Consider the following 20,188-nt stretch of genomic DNA (forward strand, 5'->3'; position numbering starts at 1 on the left):
AGCCAGGTAGCACCCGCGCAGGGAACTCCCCGGGGCTGCCGGTGGGGCGCGGGGGCAGCCCCGGGTCCTGGCGGGGGGGGGGGGGGGGGGGCACCCGGTGAGCGGCTGACTGAAGGGGGCCGGGGCGCGCATCGGGGTCCGCCCAGCGCCGCGGCTGCACGGGCTGCGGCAGGAAAGGAGCGGCGGCTCCTCCGAGGAGAAGGAGGAGGAAGGAGGGGGGGGTCCCTCGGAGCGGAGCCGGCCGCAGCGAGAGGCGGGGCGGGGTTGGGGTGGGCGCAGGAGGCGTGGAGGGGAGCGCGGCGCCCGCGGAGGGGAGCGGAGCTGCTCGGCGCGTGCCATGCGCGGCGCGGAGCGGTGGTGGCGGCAGCTGGCGGGTCGCTGGCTGGCTCAGCATGCGCGGGCTGTGCCGCCGCCTCTTCTGCCTGGTGGCCGCCGTCATGGGGCTGTGCGGGGCCAGCAGGAACTGCCCCGACCTCATCGTGGACCGCTGCCTCTGCGCCGCCGAGCGCGCCAAGGGGCCCGGCCGCCCGGCCCTCCGCATCAAAGTGGTCTGCAGCGGCGGGGACTTGGTGGAAACTTTGCAGCCCGCCGTGCTGCCCAACCGCACCGTGTCCCTGTGAGTACGGCCCGCGGGGCAGTGCGCACCTGGCCCTGGGACGTTCCCGCGGGAGGGGACGGTGTGGGGCGCCCAGGGGAGAGGAGTGCGGGGAGGGACGGGGACCCCTCTGAGCGGCAGCAGGAGCAGGCAGAACCACTCCGGGCAGGTTTTAACCCTGGCCCGGCTTTTAAAAAAGTGAGAGTTGGGTGGGATGTTTCATTTATTTATTTATTTATTTTCTTCTGCACAGTTTGGAAACTTGCCGGCGTTTTGGTCGAGCAGGGGAAGCTGGGCTTACCCCGATGTCAATTGCATGCTGCTGTGTGTGGTGGTTTGAATGTCAGTGCTAGCAGAACTGATGGAGCTCGCTGGTGCACCTTTCTGCCGGCGACGGGATGGGCTCAAACTATCCGGGCAATAAATGTATTATGGTATCGATAATGGCACAATGCCTTCTGGTGTGCTGTCTGAGTCTCTCCTAAATAACGTTTGGAATTTGATATCTTCTTTTGGTATTTTTTTTTGAGCAAGAGTTTGTGTACAAACACTTAAAATGACTGAATCGCCAGTATTGTTGAGTTGTCTGGTAATTGAAAAACGACTCAGTTTAGTGTTTTGCCTTTTTTGTTTTTTTTTTTTTTTAATCTCCCCAGGAGACTTGGAAATAGGTTATGGCTAAACTTGAATAAATGGTGTGCATTGTAAGTAAAGTAGTAGAACTTTTTCCAACTGCATCATCAAGTATAGGTGAAAGTAATGGCCCTGTAATGGACCCAAGCAGTAATAGCTCTGTGACATTTACCCTTTACATCATGCACACATCAACAGATCTTTTACTGTTGAATTTAGTTCTGTTGACAATTCCTGCGGTGAACATCTCCACTGTTCACTGCATTTTCTTTAAGTCAACACTTTTGGGAGACAAGTGGTAAATATAGTAATTTATAACATCTGGGGAGCTTGTGCTTGTAAATGTGCAGATGTGCTGTGTAGGCTTCGGTTCATTTTTAGCTATAACTGTTGAGTGACCTGATGCTGGTTAGCTGTATGCCAGTTATTCATCTGGTGAACTTTTGCTTGTTAGTACACACGATAGAAAAGCTACACTTCCTGCCAAATTTTAATAGGCTGGTTTAGAATAAAATTATTACATCAGCGTAAGTTTTGACTTAGGTGCTAAGTTCACTGCTACTTCTGTAGTTTATATAACTGGCTGTGTACTTAGGGTTTGTACTCCACCAGAAATAAAAAATGTCAACATCTTGGGCAGGCAGAAACTGTTTTTTTCCCATTGCTTAAGGAGCTGTAGAAACTGACACTCAGCATGTCTGCAAAGGGTTTTCATCTTAAGCATTGATTTACAGAGTCTTACTTAGACTTTTTTTTCTTAAGAAACTTTTAACGAGCAAAGCACCAGTAGATGAATCCAGCTGAGCATAGGATCAACAGAAGTATGTATTCAATGTAATGAAAAGAAATTGAATTGGAAACAGAAGTGAGAAAAGATGAACGGGGGAGGTGCTGCGTTTGAAGTGGTAGGTGGGAGGATTTGCTCACTTATACATATGATTTAAGGCATCAGTAGTAAACTCGATAGTATCCCTCTAAATGTCTTCATTTCAGGTAACGTTTGCTCATACTTATTAGAAAGATACTGTGGTTGTTTAGTTTTTTTTAAACTTTAATTATAAACAGCCATTGATCTGAGAGCTGATTAGCTGTCCTTAGTTGATATAAAACATCATGAATCATTGCTTGTTGTTGAATTTCACATGGATGAGTACAGTACCATGTATCTCCTCAGTTTATGCCTTCCCTCTTACAGTCTGTTTTTTCATTTTTTTTCCTTCTCAGTAAGTAAATATAAAGCTAAATCTTGAAGATAAAAAGGAAGAAAAAGTTTAAAATCTGTGTTAGAGACATAATGATTTTCAGTAGCTGGAACCTACAGATGACAATTTGATTGAATGTGTCAGAGATTGTCCAGGAGAAACTGTTTCTGAATTAAATAACACTTGTGAGATTTGGCCAGCTGCAGGAAATAATGATAAAAAGTTCAAACACTAGTACTCTTACATTTGTTTTTGTAGCTGCATGGAAGACTTGGGCAAAAGAGAACATTCTAGTAGTCACTGCCTGCTTCCATTCAGTTTTATTGGCCCATAGAGAGAAAGAGAGCTTTAACATATGGAACATAATCTTTTGGATTGATTTAACAAGGTGAATAAAGGAATTCAGATGCAGTAACACTGTAATGAAACAACGTAACAAACAGTTTGGGAGGTTTTGGACAGATTAAGTAATCTTACATATACACTTAACATATAGGGATGCTGCTTGCTTAGTGCTTTTTTCTTTTAGAAAGGAAGATTGAAGCCAAATTCTAATAACTGTTCTGCAGAAACGATAGAGGAATTGCCTGTGCGGTGTCTCTTAAGTTATTAAGATATGAAGCTGTGGATGTGTAACATTTCATTTGCATGCTGGGTAATGATGTTGCTTATCAGCAAATTTAAGAAGTTATGATTTGTTAGTTTAATGTTTTGGTTTCTTTTTTCACCTGAGTGACCATGGACCTTGGCTGAGTTTGCAATTTCAGCTCTTTTGTGGCGTATCTGTAGTGAAAGAATTGCTACTTGAAAATACTTCTGACACAGTCACACACAGTGACTGCAAACTAGTGTGAAGTCACTGAAGAAATGCTCATTCTTGACAAGTTTGGACCAATTATTTCCAGTTTATGACATGGAGAAGTTTTCTTTGGAATCGTATGAACACTGGAGCTTTTCAGTACTGCCTCCCAATAACATACAATATAAATACTCCCAATAATAAATAAACATACTAAAAATAAAATCAAAATATAAGCTAATAAAGAAGTTATCCCCTCCTCTTTATATTAAAATACCAAAACCCACAAAATCCCTTTTTCTGGACTCTTGTTTCACTGCCTTTATTTAGTATTTTACTGCTTTGGGAATTGGATTCAAATGCTTGATGTAGACCAAAATATAAAGCTTAGCTGTCACTTCACATAGTATTTGCATGTATCCTGTAAGAGGAATCCTAGACCTTATTGATTTGCAACATGTATTTCTGTGCCTTGTGTATTGGATATTGGGGCAGGGGTGGAGTAATGCTCTCTATTCTTTTTTTCCCCATGAAGAGTACAGCTATTGAATCACTAATGTATGAGATCTGCTCTCTCCACATCACTCTCAGTAGGCATGGAAATGTAGACCCAACAAGGAGGAGACATATCCCTTCAGGATAATACAGTTTTCTAAGTTTAGAACTTATGGCTGAATACTTGGGAATTCTTATATTGAATCAGTATTTAACTTTGTTTTGTTTATTGTTCTTTTTTTGTTACCAATCGTTTGGGTTGTTAAAGTGTAACTCTAGAGAAAAAGATTATTTGCGATTTTCTTTCTCCTTTATGCTAGCAGAAATTTTAGTTGTTAAACTTCTGCTTCACTTGTTAATGTTTGGGCTATATGGGATATGATAGTAAAAATTGTGTTGTTGCTTTTTTGAATGTGGAGGTCCTGCAATTTCAAGTTTCATAAATTAGCAGATTGGATGTTCTTCTGAGAATCAAATTATTTGGAGTAAACTGAACAATTTATTTCTGTACTTCTTTTTCTGTCAAGTGGGGTTAAAGAAGTTGTAGTTCAATGCATGTCTTGATATCACTGGGCAGAATATATTTTCAACCACAAATGCCATCAGTTTCTGATAGTATCACTTTTATATTTTTTTCCCTCCCTCAGTTCATAAGGAAGTCCAGCATTCAGACTGAAGGTTGTTATTATTTAGAATTTTACCCATAGACACACCTATAGAAATCTGATGTTGCAGCTCATGATAGAAATGAAGATTTAAGGTAGTGTAGTAACAATTCCATGTCATACAGGACCCTTCATTTATGCATTTCTTCTGACTTTGAATCAGAGGTCTCAAAGTCGTCAGCTACTTGGTTTCTGAGTGAGGCTACATGACTCCAGTGGTAATCTGTAGCCATAATACTTACATAGGGGTTTTCATCTTCAAAGCACTTTACAAACAGTAAGTAGTCTTCTGAAAGCAGCATTGCCCTGCTTTTCTCTGTCCCAAACTTACTTTTATGTCACATTCATTTATGTCATGTCTACTGGAACTTATTCAAAGTTATTATATTACTGTATTAGTTTCATGTCCAGTCTTGTCTTTTACACTCCTATATTCAGTTTAGGATATATCGATATGGTTTATTTAATATAAGCATTTGCTGTAAAAATAGATCGCAAAAAAATGTTCTTTGTGTCCCAGAGAACTTAGAGGTTAAGCCAGCCAAAGCAAACAAAGGAAGAATTGAGGAAAGGATGATCAAAAAGTATTATTCAGTAGTTTTATTTCCGCATCTTAAAACTCACATCTTTTTCTTTATTGATGAGAGATCTCACATAACGCTTTTATTTAGAAATTAGCAATGCTATTAAAGATTAATTCTCATTATAATGGTTTGCACAGACGTTTTCACCTTGGTTAGCTTCCTGTTTTCACTCAAAGTGGCAGAAAAAAAGAATAAAACCAGGTTTCCTGCTCCATTATTTATGTGTGTATACATATTTATACATGCTTACTTTTTTTTTTTTTTGAAATGCCAGTTATTGTGAAAGGAACTCCTAACCAAAGCAAACTGACACAAAATACACATAAAACATGGAAGGCCCTTGTCTGCTTGTCAGTAACAGCAAGTATGATGACCACTTCCAAAGCATGACTGAAACTAATGCATTTGCTGGGATTTTAACAGGAGAGGAGGGTAAGAAATTTCTGTTAAGGAAAATAAAACTCTCTTTGCAAGTAATGCCCAAAATACAATAAAGGTTGCTTTAGTAGTTACCAGATTAATTTTTTAAGTTATATGAATCACGCTGAAGTTTCTGTCTTTACTAGTATTATTAAGCTGGAAATGTCATAAGTTAAAACAGTGCCATATATCCCTCTGCTGCTTTTAAGTCCTCAGTGTAACTTTCTTTGAGGCAGGTAGTTTGTGCGTGACAATGAGATGATAATTTTAGAAACGGCTAAAATGATTTTACAGTATTGAACTGTTAATTAATTTACTAATTTTATGTAGAAAACAAGTCCTTTTTTTTTTTTGCTGCAAATTAGGAAATTTGCAATGTTGTGATCTTATACTTGATTTCATCCTAGAGGTAAAAATAAACTGGTTAGGGTAGACAGGAGGATAGTAATACGTGTGGGAAGTGAGTGTTGTCATCTAAGTGTATATCTGATATCTATTAAGAAGTTCTAAATGAAGTTGGGGTTTTATAATATAATTTGTCAGCTGGTTAGCTATTGTCCTTGTTTGCCTTAAGCAGGAAGAGATTTAGTATATGCCACTGGCTCTTTTTTTTCTTTGTAGGTTGGCCTAATATTCATAAAACCTATCTAATTCCTTATCAGAAGATATTTGGAACAGAAATTTGGTTCTGAAATGTAGGTATTTTCATCTGTTGCAGTAGGGGTCAGGGAGAAGGTGTTTTATGTATGCGGGATTTGCTTTTGTAGGACATTGCATGAGTTGCTGCCCCTCAGGACCAAAGTACTGTCAGCTCTTAGAATGGACCGTTCCTTAAAGATTTGAAAATGGAGCTCTTAATATGTTTTTGTTTTTTTTTTGTTTTTTTTTTTTTTTTCTTTCCCAGAAGGCACACTGAAACATTTTCTCAAAATACATTTTTCTTTCCTTGTCCCTTTCTAAGTATCCTGTTAGCATTATAAGATGTGAGGTGAAGAGGGGGAATGATGGAGTGGTTGGGAGAGAGGTGAAGGAGGGAAAAGGACTCTTAAAACACGTCTGAATAGTGAGGAGTAAAGGGTCTGAAGAATGTTATTAAAATGAAGCTCTAAAGGTTTAATGTTACATACATTCTCCCTTTTCTCCATCTTCAGAGGTTTAAAGTCACAGATCTTATTTATTTTTTTGATGTTGTACAAGAACAGGGTTTTATGAAACCCTATGACTCTGGAAGCCCATTTATTCTTTTGCCATTGACATAGACCCCAAAACTTTCTGGTCAGAAATAGGTGGAGTAACACTGCTTTCTTGTGCAGAGTTTCTCCTTATTTTGGACCCTCTGTCATCACAAATTTTGCAGCTGTTGGATGCAGTCATGTTCCTGATAATCCATCCCTACTTTCCTCACTGCTGACTGTTGTCTTGTTTTTATAATACAGAGCTGGCATAAATCTGAAAGTTAAAGGGTGGAGTATCTTTACTGAGGCAAAGGTTCTGCTCTAACAGCCAGGAGGAAATGTACATTCACATATATGAAGTTTACATACTTCCTTTGTACGTATCTGAGGGCCAAAGGTTTGTACCAACTTGGTTTTTACTCCTAATACTTGTTCATGTTTTCAAGAATCACTGTTCATACAATTTTATTTAGATTTTTGTGGAAAAATTGTGTATCGATTTCTAGGCTTCCTCTCTTTCCATCTTCTTGATAGAATAACAAAACCTTCACAGCAGTAAAAGTGTACAAAACATGGAAAGGTTGGGTACGTGCATCTCTAATCAACTATGATTAACTTCAATCAATTACAAGTTTGCTCTCTAGTTCTAGACTTCCGAAATACAATTTGGCTAAAAACTCTGTATTATTTATAATATTAACTTTTCTTTCATCTTCTTTGGCAATTATGTAGTACAGGGAACACACAGTTCAGGCTTGGTTACTATTTTTGTGGCAACATGCTATTCTTCACACTTCTCTTAAAATGAGTTCCAACTGTGTTTTCATGCCTGGGACTGATTTGGGAGTACTCTGAAGGTATGGTTAGTCATATGAAAACTGTGCTTTTGCAATTTCTATCATAGTCTTACAGACTTGTTGACAGTTTCTTTTCTGTACTTAGTTGAATATAATCTTATCTGAACAGCAGTATGTCAAATGTATAAACTGTTGTGTCAATAAAATAAGCATACAGTGGTTTCTGGGTATTATGCTCATAGACCTATAAATCTTTGAGAAAACCTGAGTTTTATTCCTAGATCATATAGAATTTAGGCTTGCTGATAGCTATGTGTAAGTAAGCAAATTCTTTTAAACTTATGTTTTAAGCTTTCCTTTGGTGAGTGGCTTTCTTCTGAAATGGCTATTTATCAAAACTCTTGGAGGTATAAAGGCACTGGCATGCATTTTCAGCATATATACTGTAGGCTTTGTATAACACAAAATGAAGTTTAATGGATTTTCTATGTTATTAAGGTATCATTATGGTTTTTGTGTAACATGAGAAGTCAAGGCCTCCAAATTCCAAGTCATGTACTTTTATGTTTCTCCTTGTTTATTGAAGAATTACTATGATTTCTTCCTTCGAATGTCAATCAAAAGGATGTCTCCCCATAAAATCATTCTCCTTGTGTTATGGAATTGTCTGTCCCAGAGAGTGCATGTTTTATAGACAAAAGTAGAAATTGGGAAAGTGAAGGTTTTATGTCTGCTGTAACTTGAGAAAAGAACAAACTACACCATACAATGGAAAATAAAGTTAAAACTAGTAGTAACCAAATCAGGCCTGGAAAACATGAAGAAAAGCGTAGGTTTAATGAAAGAATTGTGCACTTAAAATTACTATATATCAGTAGTTCCTTGGCAACAATTTTTTTGATAGGTGCATTAAAAATTAATGTGCATGGTATTGATTTCTTTGAGATCAGAGAGGTGGAAGAAGAGCATAACCTGTCTGTGGGCAACTTTATTAATACAGTAGGTTTTACAGAAATTTCAGAAGTATGCTGAAAGGTGAGGAAATGTTCGTTTACTGTAATGAGCTAATAACCTGATGCAGCAGCAAACCCACCAGCGTTTAAGAGAGAGGGAGATAAAAACCAAAAAAGGTGTTACCAATTTAGATGAATCTAATTTACCAGCACTCCTAAGTAATGGAATTATTATACTTTAACATGTGTCTTATCAGGGGAGATTTGCATGCTAAAAAAAAATGCTGAATTTTCTTACATCCTTTCATAGGTCATCCTATGGGTGCTTGGACCCATCTGCTATTATTTCTGGAACCTTTTCATTCTGCACTTTATTCATTACTGTAGGGGTGGTGAGGCACTGGAATGGGCTGCCCAGGGAAGTTGTGAATGCTCCATCCCTGGCGGTGTTCAAGGCCAGGTTGGACAGAGCCTTGGGTGACATGGTTTAGTGTGAGATACCCCTTCCCATGGCAGGGGGGTTGGATGATCTTGAGGTCCTTGCCAACCCTGACTATTCGATGATTCTATGATTATTATTGTTGTTGTTGTTATTCCCCCTTTTTTCTTCTCATCTGCATCTTATTTTTGTTCGCTGTTTGCATGTATTGCACAATTTACTGTAAATGCATTTCTAAAAAAGGAGAAAACATATCTCCCTGCTCTTGGCCCTTGGCATGCTCCGCTTTGCTTGCCAGCCTCTGCACTATCACTGCTGTATGCTGCAGCTTCTGCTTTCAGCTCATGGTCTCCACTACTTTTTTAGTGTTACATGACTTTAAAGTTCTTTTCCTTTTCTAAAACCCTCCATTACATCTTCCCTCATCACCTTTGATCCTTGACTCATTTTATCCGTCTCTTCTGAACTTACTGAGTGGAACTGAAATGAGTGAGGATATGGGTCCTCAGAGAGATTTGAATTAAGTCCTGGAGTTCAGTGGTGCCTGGAATTGGGGCCAGGCAGATGGAGCTGATTCTATTGCACAACTTACAAACAAGAAAACCTTTTTTTCTGCAGTAGGAAGCTGTGCTTCCTTATAGAGTTTATCATTTAAGCTGCAGCCAGTGGAGTAGAGAACTCTGAATGTGGTTATGTCAAGCAGTAATTTTACATTGACCCAGCAAACATGTTGCTGATAATCAGAGGGAACAGTCACATGAATCAGATTTGTTTTCCATCCCCAGCATTGTGTATTATTCAGATGGGAAGAAGAAAAGTTTAATTTCCAGTTTTCTCTATACCTATGTGACAACTTTCAAGCAATATTGCAACAGTCCTTTCTAAACTGTTTAATGTGTATAATGCAAATAATTATAAAGATGAAATCTTAATGTGTGCTGTTATTCTCACTGCAGTTCTTGGGCCGGAAAACTAAACTCTTCAGTATGTAGGCAAGTCTAAGCTTAAGGGACTGCATTCCTTTCTCCTGTGATATAGCTAGTATTCACATTTTGAGTTTATCATATACCTGTATCTTAAATTAGATAAAGTTAATGAACTGTTCTCAGTTATGGCTGTAGAAGTTGACAAATCCATTTCAACTTTGCAAAAGCCACAGTTTTCCATCCATGATACATATGGGATGCAGGAAAGGAAACACAGTCAAAATGCACAAAACAAAGCATTCTCTCTATTGGAAGAAAACAATACGTTACTCCCTTGGTAATGAATGTCATTATAAGGCTTTTGTTTTGGGCATGTATTTTGTGATTAGACTTGTTCAGAGTCCCTGATGGAGTCATACATCATCTCATTTATAGCAAGGTAATCATCTGTAGTGGGAGAATGGTAAAGTTTTGTTATATTATGCTTCAGGTAACTTTTCAAAGTAAGATATCATGATTGTTTAAAGGAATTTGGATTACATGGTGTTTAGAAAACAGAGTCAAGCTGTGGGAGTTACAACAATAGATTTTCAGGTAGCTGTTAAACTGCTGGTGCATGTAAGAATAATATCTGCAGTTTCTTTATGAGGAGTTTTTCCTCCATGTTTGGTAGCAGTATGCGCTCAGAAAATTAATCTGCTCTTTCTCTTGTCTATATCAGATAGGAGTCTTGGGGAGGGAAGTTCTGTACGTTTTTCTTTTAATGTTAGGAGACTTTGGGTAAGTACGTAAGTCCATTCAATGTGAGCAGGAAGCCGTCTATAAGGCTCTTTGATTGGTTATGTTTTTTTTTTTTGTTTTGTTTTGTTTTTGAATGTCTTTTTTTGGGTTTGTTGTTTGTTTTGTTTTTTTTTTTCCTGATGGTCATGTTTTCCTTTCCTTTCCTTTCCTTTCCTTTCCTTTCCTTTCCTTTCCTTTCCTTTCCTTTCCTTTCCTTTCCTTTCCTTTCCTTTCCTTTCCTTTCCTTTCCTTTCCTTTCCTTTCCTTTCCTTTCCTTTCCTTTCCTTTCCTTTCCTTTCCTTTCCTTTCCTTTCCTTTCCTTTCCTTTCCTTTCCTTTCCTCTTTCCTTTCCTTTCCTTTCCTTTCCTTTCCTTTCCTTTCCTTTCCTTTCCTTTCCTTTCCTTTCCTTTCCTTTCCTTTCCTTTCCTTTCCTTTCCTTTCCTTTCCTTTCCTTTCCTTTCCTCCTTCCCTTCCCTTCCCTCCCCTTCCCCTTCCCTTCTTTCCTCAGCAACCATGCTGATTGATAGAGTTGCATTAAGTTCTTAGCATTTGAGGACCTGTTTTTTGTGGACCCAAAGTATACCGGAGGAAGAACAAACACTGACAACCTTTGAGATATGAGCATCAGAAAATGACATGATGTCAATCATAAATGTTGTATGACTTAATATATGTATTCAGTGAATGCTAACTGCTCTTCATGTTAAATAAAAACTTACCTGGCATATTTATGTACTCATTAGCCCTCTTGGATCTATTCCAAATATGCTAGTACTAATGTCTTTAGTTTAAACAGAAAAAGAAACAAGGGGATTTGTAGAAAAAAGGAAAGTAATTTTTTAACAGTTTTCTTTGTCTTTCCCCTTCTATAATAAAAGGATAAATAACAAAATTCCTAACACTTAAAATTTGAAAAAGCTCCCACATTAATGGTCATTTATTGTTGTATTATTCATAATTCTTTACACTTTCTACACAATTACATGTTATAAATAACAGTTTTAAGAGTCAACAGTATAGACTGATGAAGCAAAAAATAACTTTAAGAGCTAAATAAATGCAGTAAATTCTAATCTTCTGCATTTAGAGCAAATGAACTTACTGCTTTAAAGTTCTTCGTGCTTATTGATTATCATTATAAACCTGTTTCTAAAAAGTTATTCTTTCTGAAACAATTCTCAGTTATTTTGTGCCTGTATTTAATAACTAGTCCATTAACGAGTTGGTCCATAGAATGGTCTTCATAACAATTTTACACATTTAAACAGTAAATTGCTGGCTAAAATGGCCTCTTTATTTGAATAAAAAATACAGCAGCATCGCTAATTGGACAAAATTACTTTAAATAAAAACATCCTTGATTATGTTTTCATGTATTTTTCATGTATTTTTCATGGAGTTGATTGCTTGTATCTCCCTGTAATTAAATGCTGTTTAAGTTTTTATTTTCTATAGGTACCTTTGAAGAACTCAGGTCAACTATTTGGTGTTGTTATGGATACTTTACAAATGGAATACTTGGTTACCAATCTATTTGGTAATGAAGAACGATTAGATGCTGTGCCCCAGTTTGGAATAGATTAGAACAAATAATTTTTTAATGTTAGCTTTCCAGAGTACTGCTTTAGCTGAGGCAGAGTGATTGGTTTAAACAAAATCCCTCAAGTAATTATTTATTCAATAGCACTGAAGTCAAGTTGGGGCTTTTTTTTTTTTTTTTCCTCTGAAAGTAGCTGTCAAAATGGTGGTATTAAATTATATGTTGAGTCAGTGGTTCCGTAGGATTAGTTAGTCTATAAGACTTTTTGGTTGACTGTTGTTTCCTTTCTGAAATTGGAATAGCTAATAAAGCATTGGAAGAACTTGGACAGCTGGTTTTCCTATCTATTTTTACTTGTTGCTTTGCTGTTTCATATGAATTTTCAGTTACTAGAATTGTTTTGGAATAAGTAAAAATATAATACCTGGACTTTAAAAATCTTGATGGTTACACAGCTTTTCATTTCCTGCCATCTGGGCCATCAACAGAAATATGAGTGGCTGCCCTAGACCAGAGCAAATACCCATGATGCAGCTCAGTACTGTGTCTCCGGTTTAAAGGTGTTTAAAAGCAGGTCCCTCGGATAGAGCGGCAGTGTGATACTTCCCACAAGGATCTCCTGGTCTCCATCCCAACTCAGAGCTGCAGTTCTTGTGTATTTAATTTACCAAAATAGATTGTTTTTCCACAGCCTCCTCCGGAACCTGTGCCAGCTCCATGCACCGGGAGCATCCTGTGGCAACATGTACCACAGCTCAACTACATGCTGGCAAGGGGCTCCCTCCTTTTGATTATTTCTGAGTTTCAAGAGTTCAAAACGCCTTATAGTTTGTTTCAGCCAGAGCTGACGTGGTCATCAAAGACATGAAAATGGACCAGGTTCTGTCATCAATGGGGGAAAACCTGTCTGTATTTTTTTCTTGTTATAGCTATCATTAATCACTGTCAGTAAGCTGAAAGACAAGGAGGTGATGCAATTTCAAGTTGTAAGATTAATATATACTAACAGTATGCTTTCTTGTATGTAATCAACATTGTGTTTAACTTAATGAAAAGAGAGCAATGATAAAACTTCTTTAAATAACCTCTACTTCTGCTTTAATATTTTGGTTTGATGAAAAATAAAAGCTTGAAGTCAGCTTTCTCATTGGTTGGCCTAGTTTTCTCATAGCAGATTAATTGATTTTCCTGCTTTCCTCTGTATTCCTGAACCATAAGTACATCTTCAATTTTCCTTGTGTTTTGAGGCAAATTTGTGCTTCATTTAGTAGCTGGCACTGTGGAAAGGAGAGAGGGAGATGGTCTCATTGAGAGAAAAAAACCCCAAATTGTTAAATTGCAATAACAGCATGCCAGTGAAAAGAGGTTTTGGAGGAGGTAAATGTCTTTAAAAGGTACAGGCTGCTTGTCAGTTGGTCCTTTTTATTTTTGGTTTTTATCTTGTCAAAAATAATTTTGATCAGTATTGATGCTGGCAGCGTATTTGTTCAGAAAAACTGCAATATGGCTCTGCTGATTGATAGCCACTTTGCTTGAGATAAGCTTCAGTTTTGTCTTTCTGTGTATTCTTTAGTTGACAACTCTAAGCCTTGTAACATGCTAATAGTAGTTTAGTAGATTTTGGTACTTACTGAGTATGGGTCATTAGTGTATTCATCTGAGACTGGAAGAAAATGGATAAAAGAAATTAAAAGTGGAAAAATTCACATTTTTAGCTTGAATTTTTTGATGAGGAGGGGAAGGTAAAAATATTGACAATGCTATTTTAAACTGGAGTACTCTTTTTAATGCTATCCCTCAAGACAGTCTCTCCACATTATCTCTGTAAAACACTGGGACATGCATGAGGCTGATCCTCTCTGAATATCTATTTCAGGCTGGCCACAAAACCTGTGTTTCATTACTGTCTGGGTTTAGGGTGGGCTGCTGTGCTTTCTCCTTTTATTTGTTACTTTGTTCTGCACCATTTTCCTGATTTCGTGCCATACTGTTGATACTGTTGACTGTTTCAGTATTTTTTTTTTTTTTGGGGGGGGGGTGTTGTCTTTCTGTTTTTTTTTGGTTTTTTTTTTTTTTTCTTTTAAACTGTTAATTATGGGAGCCACTTTCCAGGAACTGACCAGCAGAAAAGTCCTCTCCTTGAACCTTTAGTAGGAAAGCCTTTGCCAGTGTCGACCATTCAGGCTGCCTAATGTCTGCCAGATCATTCCTGAAAGAGGAGATGATTAGAATTATAAGATACCTACACTGCATTGGTACTTCTTACAGTAGGGCAAAATGCTTGAAGTTCTTTCCATTATCAATCTGTGTGCATGGTTTGAAGATTTATTGTTGCAGAGGAGATCCTGTCCCATTATATGAGACAGATCTGCTCTGCCAAGCGCTTTCTACGTGTCTGGAGAAATGTGTCCATTGCTGACAGCGAGGCAGAGTTGAAGGCTGTCTTGCAGGTGCAGAGGATGTGGTGGGATGCTGATAGGTACCCCAGCCCAGAATCAGGATGTGGTTGTAGGGAAATGGCTGCTCACTTCACGCTCGCAAGTATTAGCATCAAGTAGTATTTTTGGTCTGGTTTTGCACTGTATTGTAGTAGAAGTTATACTGCAGAAAAAAGACATTGATCACTGCAGAAAATGTTTCAATAAGGTTAGTTTGTTAGTGCTTAAAAAAAATAATGAATGTGGAGTGGGGGTGAGAGTATGAGTTGTTGTCTTAGGCACAAGTACTCCATTAGCTGTCCTAGTCTTTTCTCCCTCTCCTTTATTGTGATTATGAAGAAGATTTCTATAAAATAAAGATAAAATTAAATATTGATGAATATTAAGTGAAAAGGGAATTTTGACTTTACTTATGCATTGGTTGACTTTGAACCAGTTTGACTTGCTACCTGCAGGAGTGGTACTCTGGAGGTGATGCAGCCTGTGAAAATAACACCTCAGCTGCAGTCAACATGGGTAACAGAACACAGCATCCTGTTCCCACTGTGTAAACCCACAGTGATGCATCTGCAGCAAATTATTTTATTGGAGTTTCATAAGAAAGAAAAAGTAGCCTAGCAGCTACTAATCTTGCTGTGATTTTTATATGCATGTATCTGTTCTTGACCATGGTCAAAGACAGGACAGTGAGCTAAATAGACTGCTGTCTGACCTGCTTCTGATAACTTCTTGCTGTTCACTATATTTATTCATGATCCAGATGGAAAATATAAAGTTCTCAAAAGGCAGAGTTGGGAGGAATGATTACATCCTGGAACAGCTCTTTAGGGTAACTGGGATCACTTGGCGAGCTGGACTCAATAGATCAATGTTCATTTTAACATGGCCAAGAATGTTGTCTTATATCCAGGACAAAGAAAGTAGTTTGCACTTGCACGTTCCAGAAAACAGTTCCAAAATTGTGTCACTGAAAACCAGTTAATTATAATGGTGCCTAATCGGTTAAACATCTGTTCCTGGTGTGATAGTACTAAAAGTGCGCTGATAATACTACTTGGATCCAAAAACAGGGAATACAAAGCAGAATTAAGGACTAAATATTACTTTGTTTGCTGCTACTGAGAAAAACATTACTATTAAAAGATGTTCTAAGTATAGTTTAAAATTTCAAGGATGATTTAATAACTAGAAAATACGTGCTGTATCCTGAAATGTGTTCTCATAAATCTCTTTTACTTGTTTGAGGTTAAGAGGTTATTTGATGATATCCCATATGTGTGTACACAGAAGAGAGATGTCTGATATCAAAGATAATTTAATTAGGAAAATAATGAGATACAGTCATTGAGAGCTCAAACCAAATGTATTCAGAATAAGAATGCCAGTGGAAATCTAAGTGAGAGTAATTAACCTTTGGAAGACATAGGAACTGTAATGTGTACTTCATTCCTTCTTAAATTAAGACTGAGTATTGTAAAAGCTCAACAAGAAGTTAGTGGCTTGACATGGCTTTTATTGGGAGAGGTTCTTTGCAATACATAACATGGTCATCTTGGTCTCTTCTGGGCATTAAAATAAATAAACTATTGAAAATCTTGTGCTAATATGTATTCTAACATACTACCAAAACCATAATTTAAGTGCTTTTGGATATTGTCATAGAAATAGCAAGAAGATCTATGCAATGTTTCTTTCTATATGTGAGTCTAGTATAATACTTGTAAAAATGTGACTATTATTTTTTTAAATACAGAAGTAGAATCATGTTAGTATCAAAATAAATTTGTTGACTGTACAGTAGTACACTATGTATGTGGAAATACTTAATGCTGAATAGTTTCCAAGTGTCTCTTGGCTTGACACTGGCAAACGTGTTCACCAGGTGTACTTCATCTGTGAATAGTTCTGCTTTGAATTCTGCCAAATACTCTGACTCTAATTTAGCTATTGAGATGTTGAACCCAGTGATTCTAATGGTGTTTATTATTTGATGTTAACCAACTTTAATTTCTCCTTCAAATTTAATCCTCACTAATTTACCTACAAAATTCTGACAACAAAAAAGTTATTAACATAAGAAGCTGCAGTTTAAAAATAATCAGACTGTGTCTATATGCTACTCTAATCAACTGTATTTCTGTTTTCCCTGTCTGTTGCTGCCAGTAGGATTTTTATTGAGTGGTGGGTGTTGGTAAAAGGGATGTTACTAAAACCCAGTGTAGCTTTAAGTCAGTGTTTAGCAGCTTTATTGCAGAGATGAAAGTCGTGAAGAGCTTTGTGATTTGAATGTTACCATCCTTTGATCTTTAAGTTGCTCATTAAGTTTAATGTTTCAGTAGCTACTGTTTTTAAAGTCTTACCCTGTACCCTCTATTTGAAATTTTTCTTTAAAACTGATTTCTGTAATTTGGCACTGTTTCTTTCCTGTACAAGGAAGTGCAAACTTTTAGCCATATTAAAAATATTTCCTCTTGGTCTTACTTGGTATTTATTTTATAATTTATGCATCAATGAAAGTAGTATGTTATAATTCATAAAGACAGGCTAAGCAAGTTAGATGTCTGCTCTTTTCATGTCACTTTCAATCAAGTTAACAACTAGCTGAAGAACCTACAACTACAGCTTGTGTGTGTGAAATTAGTATGTTTTACTTACTGAAATGACAGCTTTGAAAGAACATGTTAATCACTCTGAGGAGTTGCTGTTACGTTCTTATGTAATCTAGGATTATTTTTGTATTATTGATGGATAATTTCTTGTGTAGCAGGTATAATGTATACATTATATTATAGCAAAATTCTAAACTCAAAGGAGTAATCAAAGGTACTGGGGCAAAGGACAAAACTTCATACTGACAATTCTTTAATCATGAACACTTTCTAGACAGTTAAATTACTGTTGCTTCAGTTTGTAAAGTAAAGGTATTTGGAGGGAGGTTCAAAATGCAGCTGGTTTTCAGCTTTCTGCTGTGTAGAACATCTCTGCTAACCATTTGGAATAAAATCAGAATCTGATGCATAGCTGCTGGGGGAAGGGTTATTACAAAATTTATAATTTATAAATTAAAAAAATTATAAATAATTTTTATTTAAAAATTAAAAAAAAAAAACAACAAAACTAGAACACTTATAACCAGCAAGATCTTTTCTCCTTTGTAACTTAAAACTGCATGACTGGCTTTCCTAGACAATGTGCAAACTATTATAAAAGTATTCAAGAGCAAAGTCCTTTGCCAGAATTCGGTAGCAAGATCTTGAAATGTTTTTATGGCATCCATGCCTCAAGCATTAAAGGAAGCTGCTGTTCCCTTGCTCTGTTCATAGTTCTCTGCTTCATCTGTAGTGTCCCCAGCTGCTATCCTGATTACTCAGGTGTTGGTAAAAATGTTTGCTGCCTGTTTTTGCAAAAAGGTACCATTTTCACAGGAAAAGCCTTTCTAAGTCACATCAGTTTAATGGCACAGTTAATGAGGTCTGCATGTGACAGTTTTATGGCACAGCATGTATGATCAAAGATGGTTAATCTTATTTAATACAATATGTATTTATGCACCATTTCGATGGACTGTATATCCAAATGTTATTGTCAATAAATAAATCTTGACAACAGCCAAGCTGAGAAAATACAAACTGACAATAGGAGCTGGCACGTGAGCAGCAAGATTTATACTCTGGGGATTTCTAATAAAATAAAAATATATTGAGTGACTTAAACCAAGGTTTTTCTGAATTTAATTCTTCCTAGAACACATCAATTGTACAGTATTTTATTTAGGCATTTAAATCACGGGCCTGGTGAGAGTGATAACTGCAGGCTTTGGGACTCCTGTCAAGAACAGAGAGTGCAGAACATGTTCTGTGTTCTTTCAAGGTGAATAAAATCTTATTTTACTTTAATGAATATAGAAAGGGGAAACTTACTCATACCAGTCTGACAGAAATACATCAATAGGTCCTTTAGTGCAAGATGATACTGTGGTACTTGATTCATTTTAATAATGTGTGAGAGATGAATTCCCATTTTTTATAGGGAGAAATCATTAAAAATCAAGATCCACTTTTTTAAAATAATGTTCATTGCTTAACTATTTTTGAATATAGTAAGAATAAGAAATGCTTCATGTAGTCTGTGACAAAATGCAGTATTACAGGCTTTGTTCTTCTGATTTGACTTGCCTAGACAAGTTGACTTAATTTTAGTATTTACCACAATCTGTAGTCTGGTCTAAAGCTAAATTTATGCTGGTTTTATCTGTAATATTTGTTGTTCTGAGTGTATAGTTGAAAACAAGTGAAAATTGTCGTATTTATGATACAAATGATTTGTGGAATCCATGTTGTATTTTGGTAGTGCACTCTTATCATTTTTGTTCTGGTAAGCTACATGTAGCAGTTGTTCATAAAAGACATTCAATATGTAAAAACAGTAGAAAACCCACACAAAACAAAACACGTTACTGAGTGAGACTGATGGTCCTGTAGGCAAATACTGTGTCTCTAAATTCTGTCATTTGAAATGTATGACTTTAGGTTGCAGGATTATTATTTTTGAGATGATAGGGGTGGGGGGGGAGAGGGAGGCGTGGTGATGCATAGCTTGTACGAAAGCACTTAACTCTTAAATATCACACAGATTCAAATGAATATTGACAATGTAGTGAAATACCATTCTTCAAGTAAATAATGAATATGTCTTCAGTTGCAGAGGAAAAGCTTAATGATTCATCTGCACTTCCTTTCAGTCCTGTTGCATTTTAATGTCTACCTACCATGTTATTACCATTTTCTTACTTTATGGTAATACAAACATGAATGATTATGCTGGACTTCTTGCGCATGTTGTAAGGGAAATGGCTAATTTATTATTTTTATGCATAAAAAGTCATGGGTAACATGATAAAATGGCAGTAGCTCCAGATGATAAATAAAAGCATTTGCATTGTTTTCCCAGCCCTGACCAAATGAATAGTCTGTAGAGCTCATGGCAGAGATGTGAGAGGGAGGGGTTTGAGAGAGGTCGGTTGTCATGGGTTTTCAGTGTTTCCAAGCAATACCTGCCAAGCACAGAAGCTCAGTAGTATATAAGTAAATTAATTGAGCATCTGCTGTTTTTTAGCTTGTACTTTCATCTGCCATCCCTTGGGATGGGGTGCTCTTCATGAACCCATGCTGACTGGGCCTGAGCCCTCCATTCTCCCGCACATGCTTTATGATCTCCCTTAGGATCATCTGCTCCATGACCTTCTCCAGCACTGAGCTCAGGCTGACAGGCCTGTAGTTTCTAGGTCATCCTTCCTGCACTTTTTGTAGAGAAGCATCATGTTGGCCAACCTTCAGTCCTCTGGGACTGCCCACTAGACCAGGACTGCTGATGGATGGAGAGTGGCTTAGCAAGTTCCTCCGCCAGCTCCTTCAGCACTCCTGGGTATAACCCATCCAGCTCGATAGACTTGTATACATCTAAGTGGAGTAGTAGGCCACTAACCATTTCTTCCTGAATTATGGGGACTTCAGTCAGCTCCCCATCTCTGCTGTCCAACTCCGGGGACTAAGTACCATGAGGATGGCTGGTATGACTGTTAAAAGACCGAGGCAAAGGCATCATTAAGTACCTCAGCCTTTTCCTCACCCTCAGTTACTAGTTTTCCCCTAGTATCCAGTAGAGGATTGAGCTTATTCTTGGCCCTCTAGGAAGTATTTCTTTTCCCTCATTTCCATGTAAAATATGAAAGCTGTTGTGATGACGCT

The 20,188-nt window shown here is 37.6% G+C and overlaps 1 protein-coding gene across 1 annotated transcript in view; it reads left to right on the plus strand.

The window, feature by feature from the left end:
• The first annotated feature begins 298 nt into the window (after positions 1-298).
• The window catches only part of ADGRA1 (adhesion G protein-coupled receptor A1), a 280,413-nt gene continuing 260,523 nt past the window's right edge, over positions 299-20,188 (plus strand). The window contains exon 1 of the mRNA XM_061459064.1: positions 299-616. Coding sequence (XP_061315048.1) covers positions 393-616 — 224 coding nt within the window. The 5' untranslated portion in view covers positions 299-392. The remainder of the gene's footprint in view (positions 617-20,188) is intronic.

The sequence above is a fragment of the Pezoporus flaviventris genome, unplaced genomic scaffold (assembly GCF_033815535.1).
Source record: "Pezoporus flaviventris isolate CSIRO_AGI_PZ_B2104156 unplaced genomic scaffold, CSIRO_AGI_Pfla_v1 ptg000029l, whole genome shotgun sequence".
In the NCBI taxonomy this organism is placed as follows: Eukaryota; Metazoa; Chordata; class Aves; order Psittaciformes; family Psittacidae; genus Pezoporus; species Pezoporus flaviventris.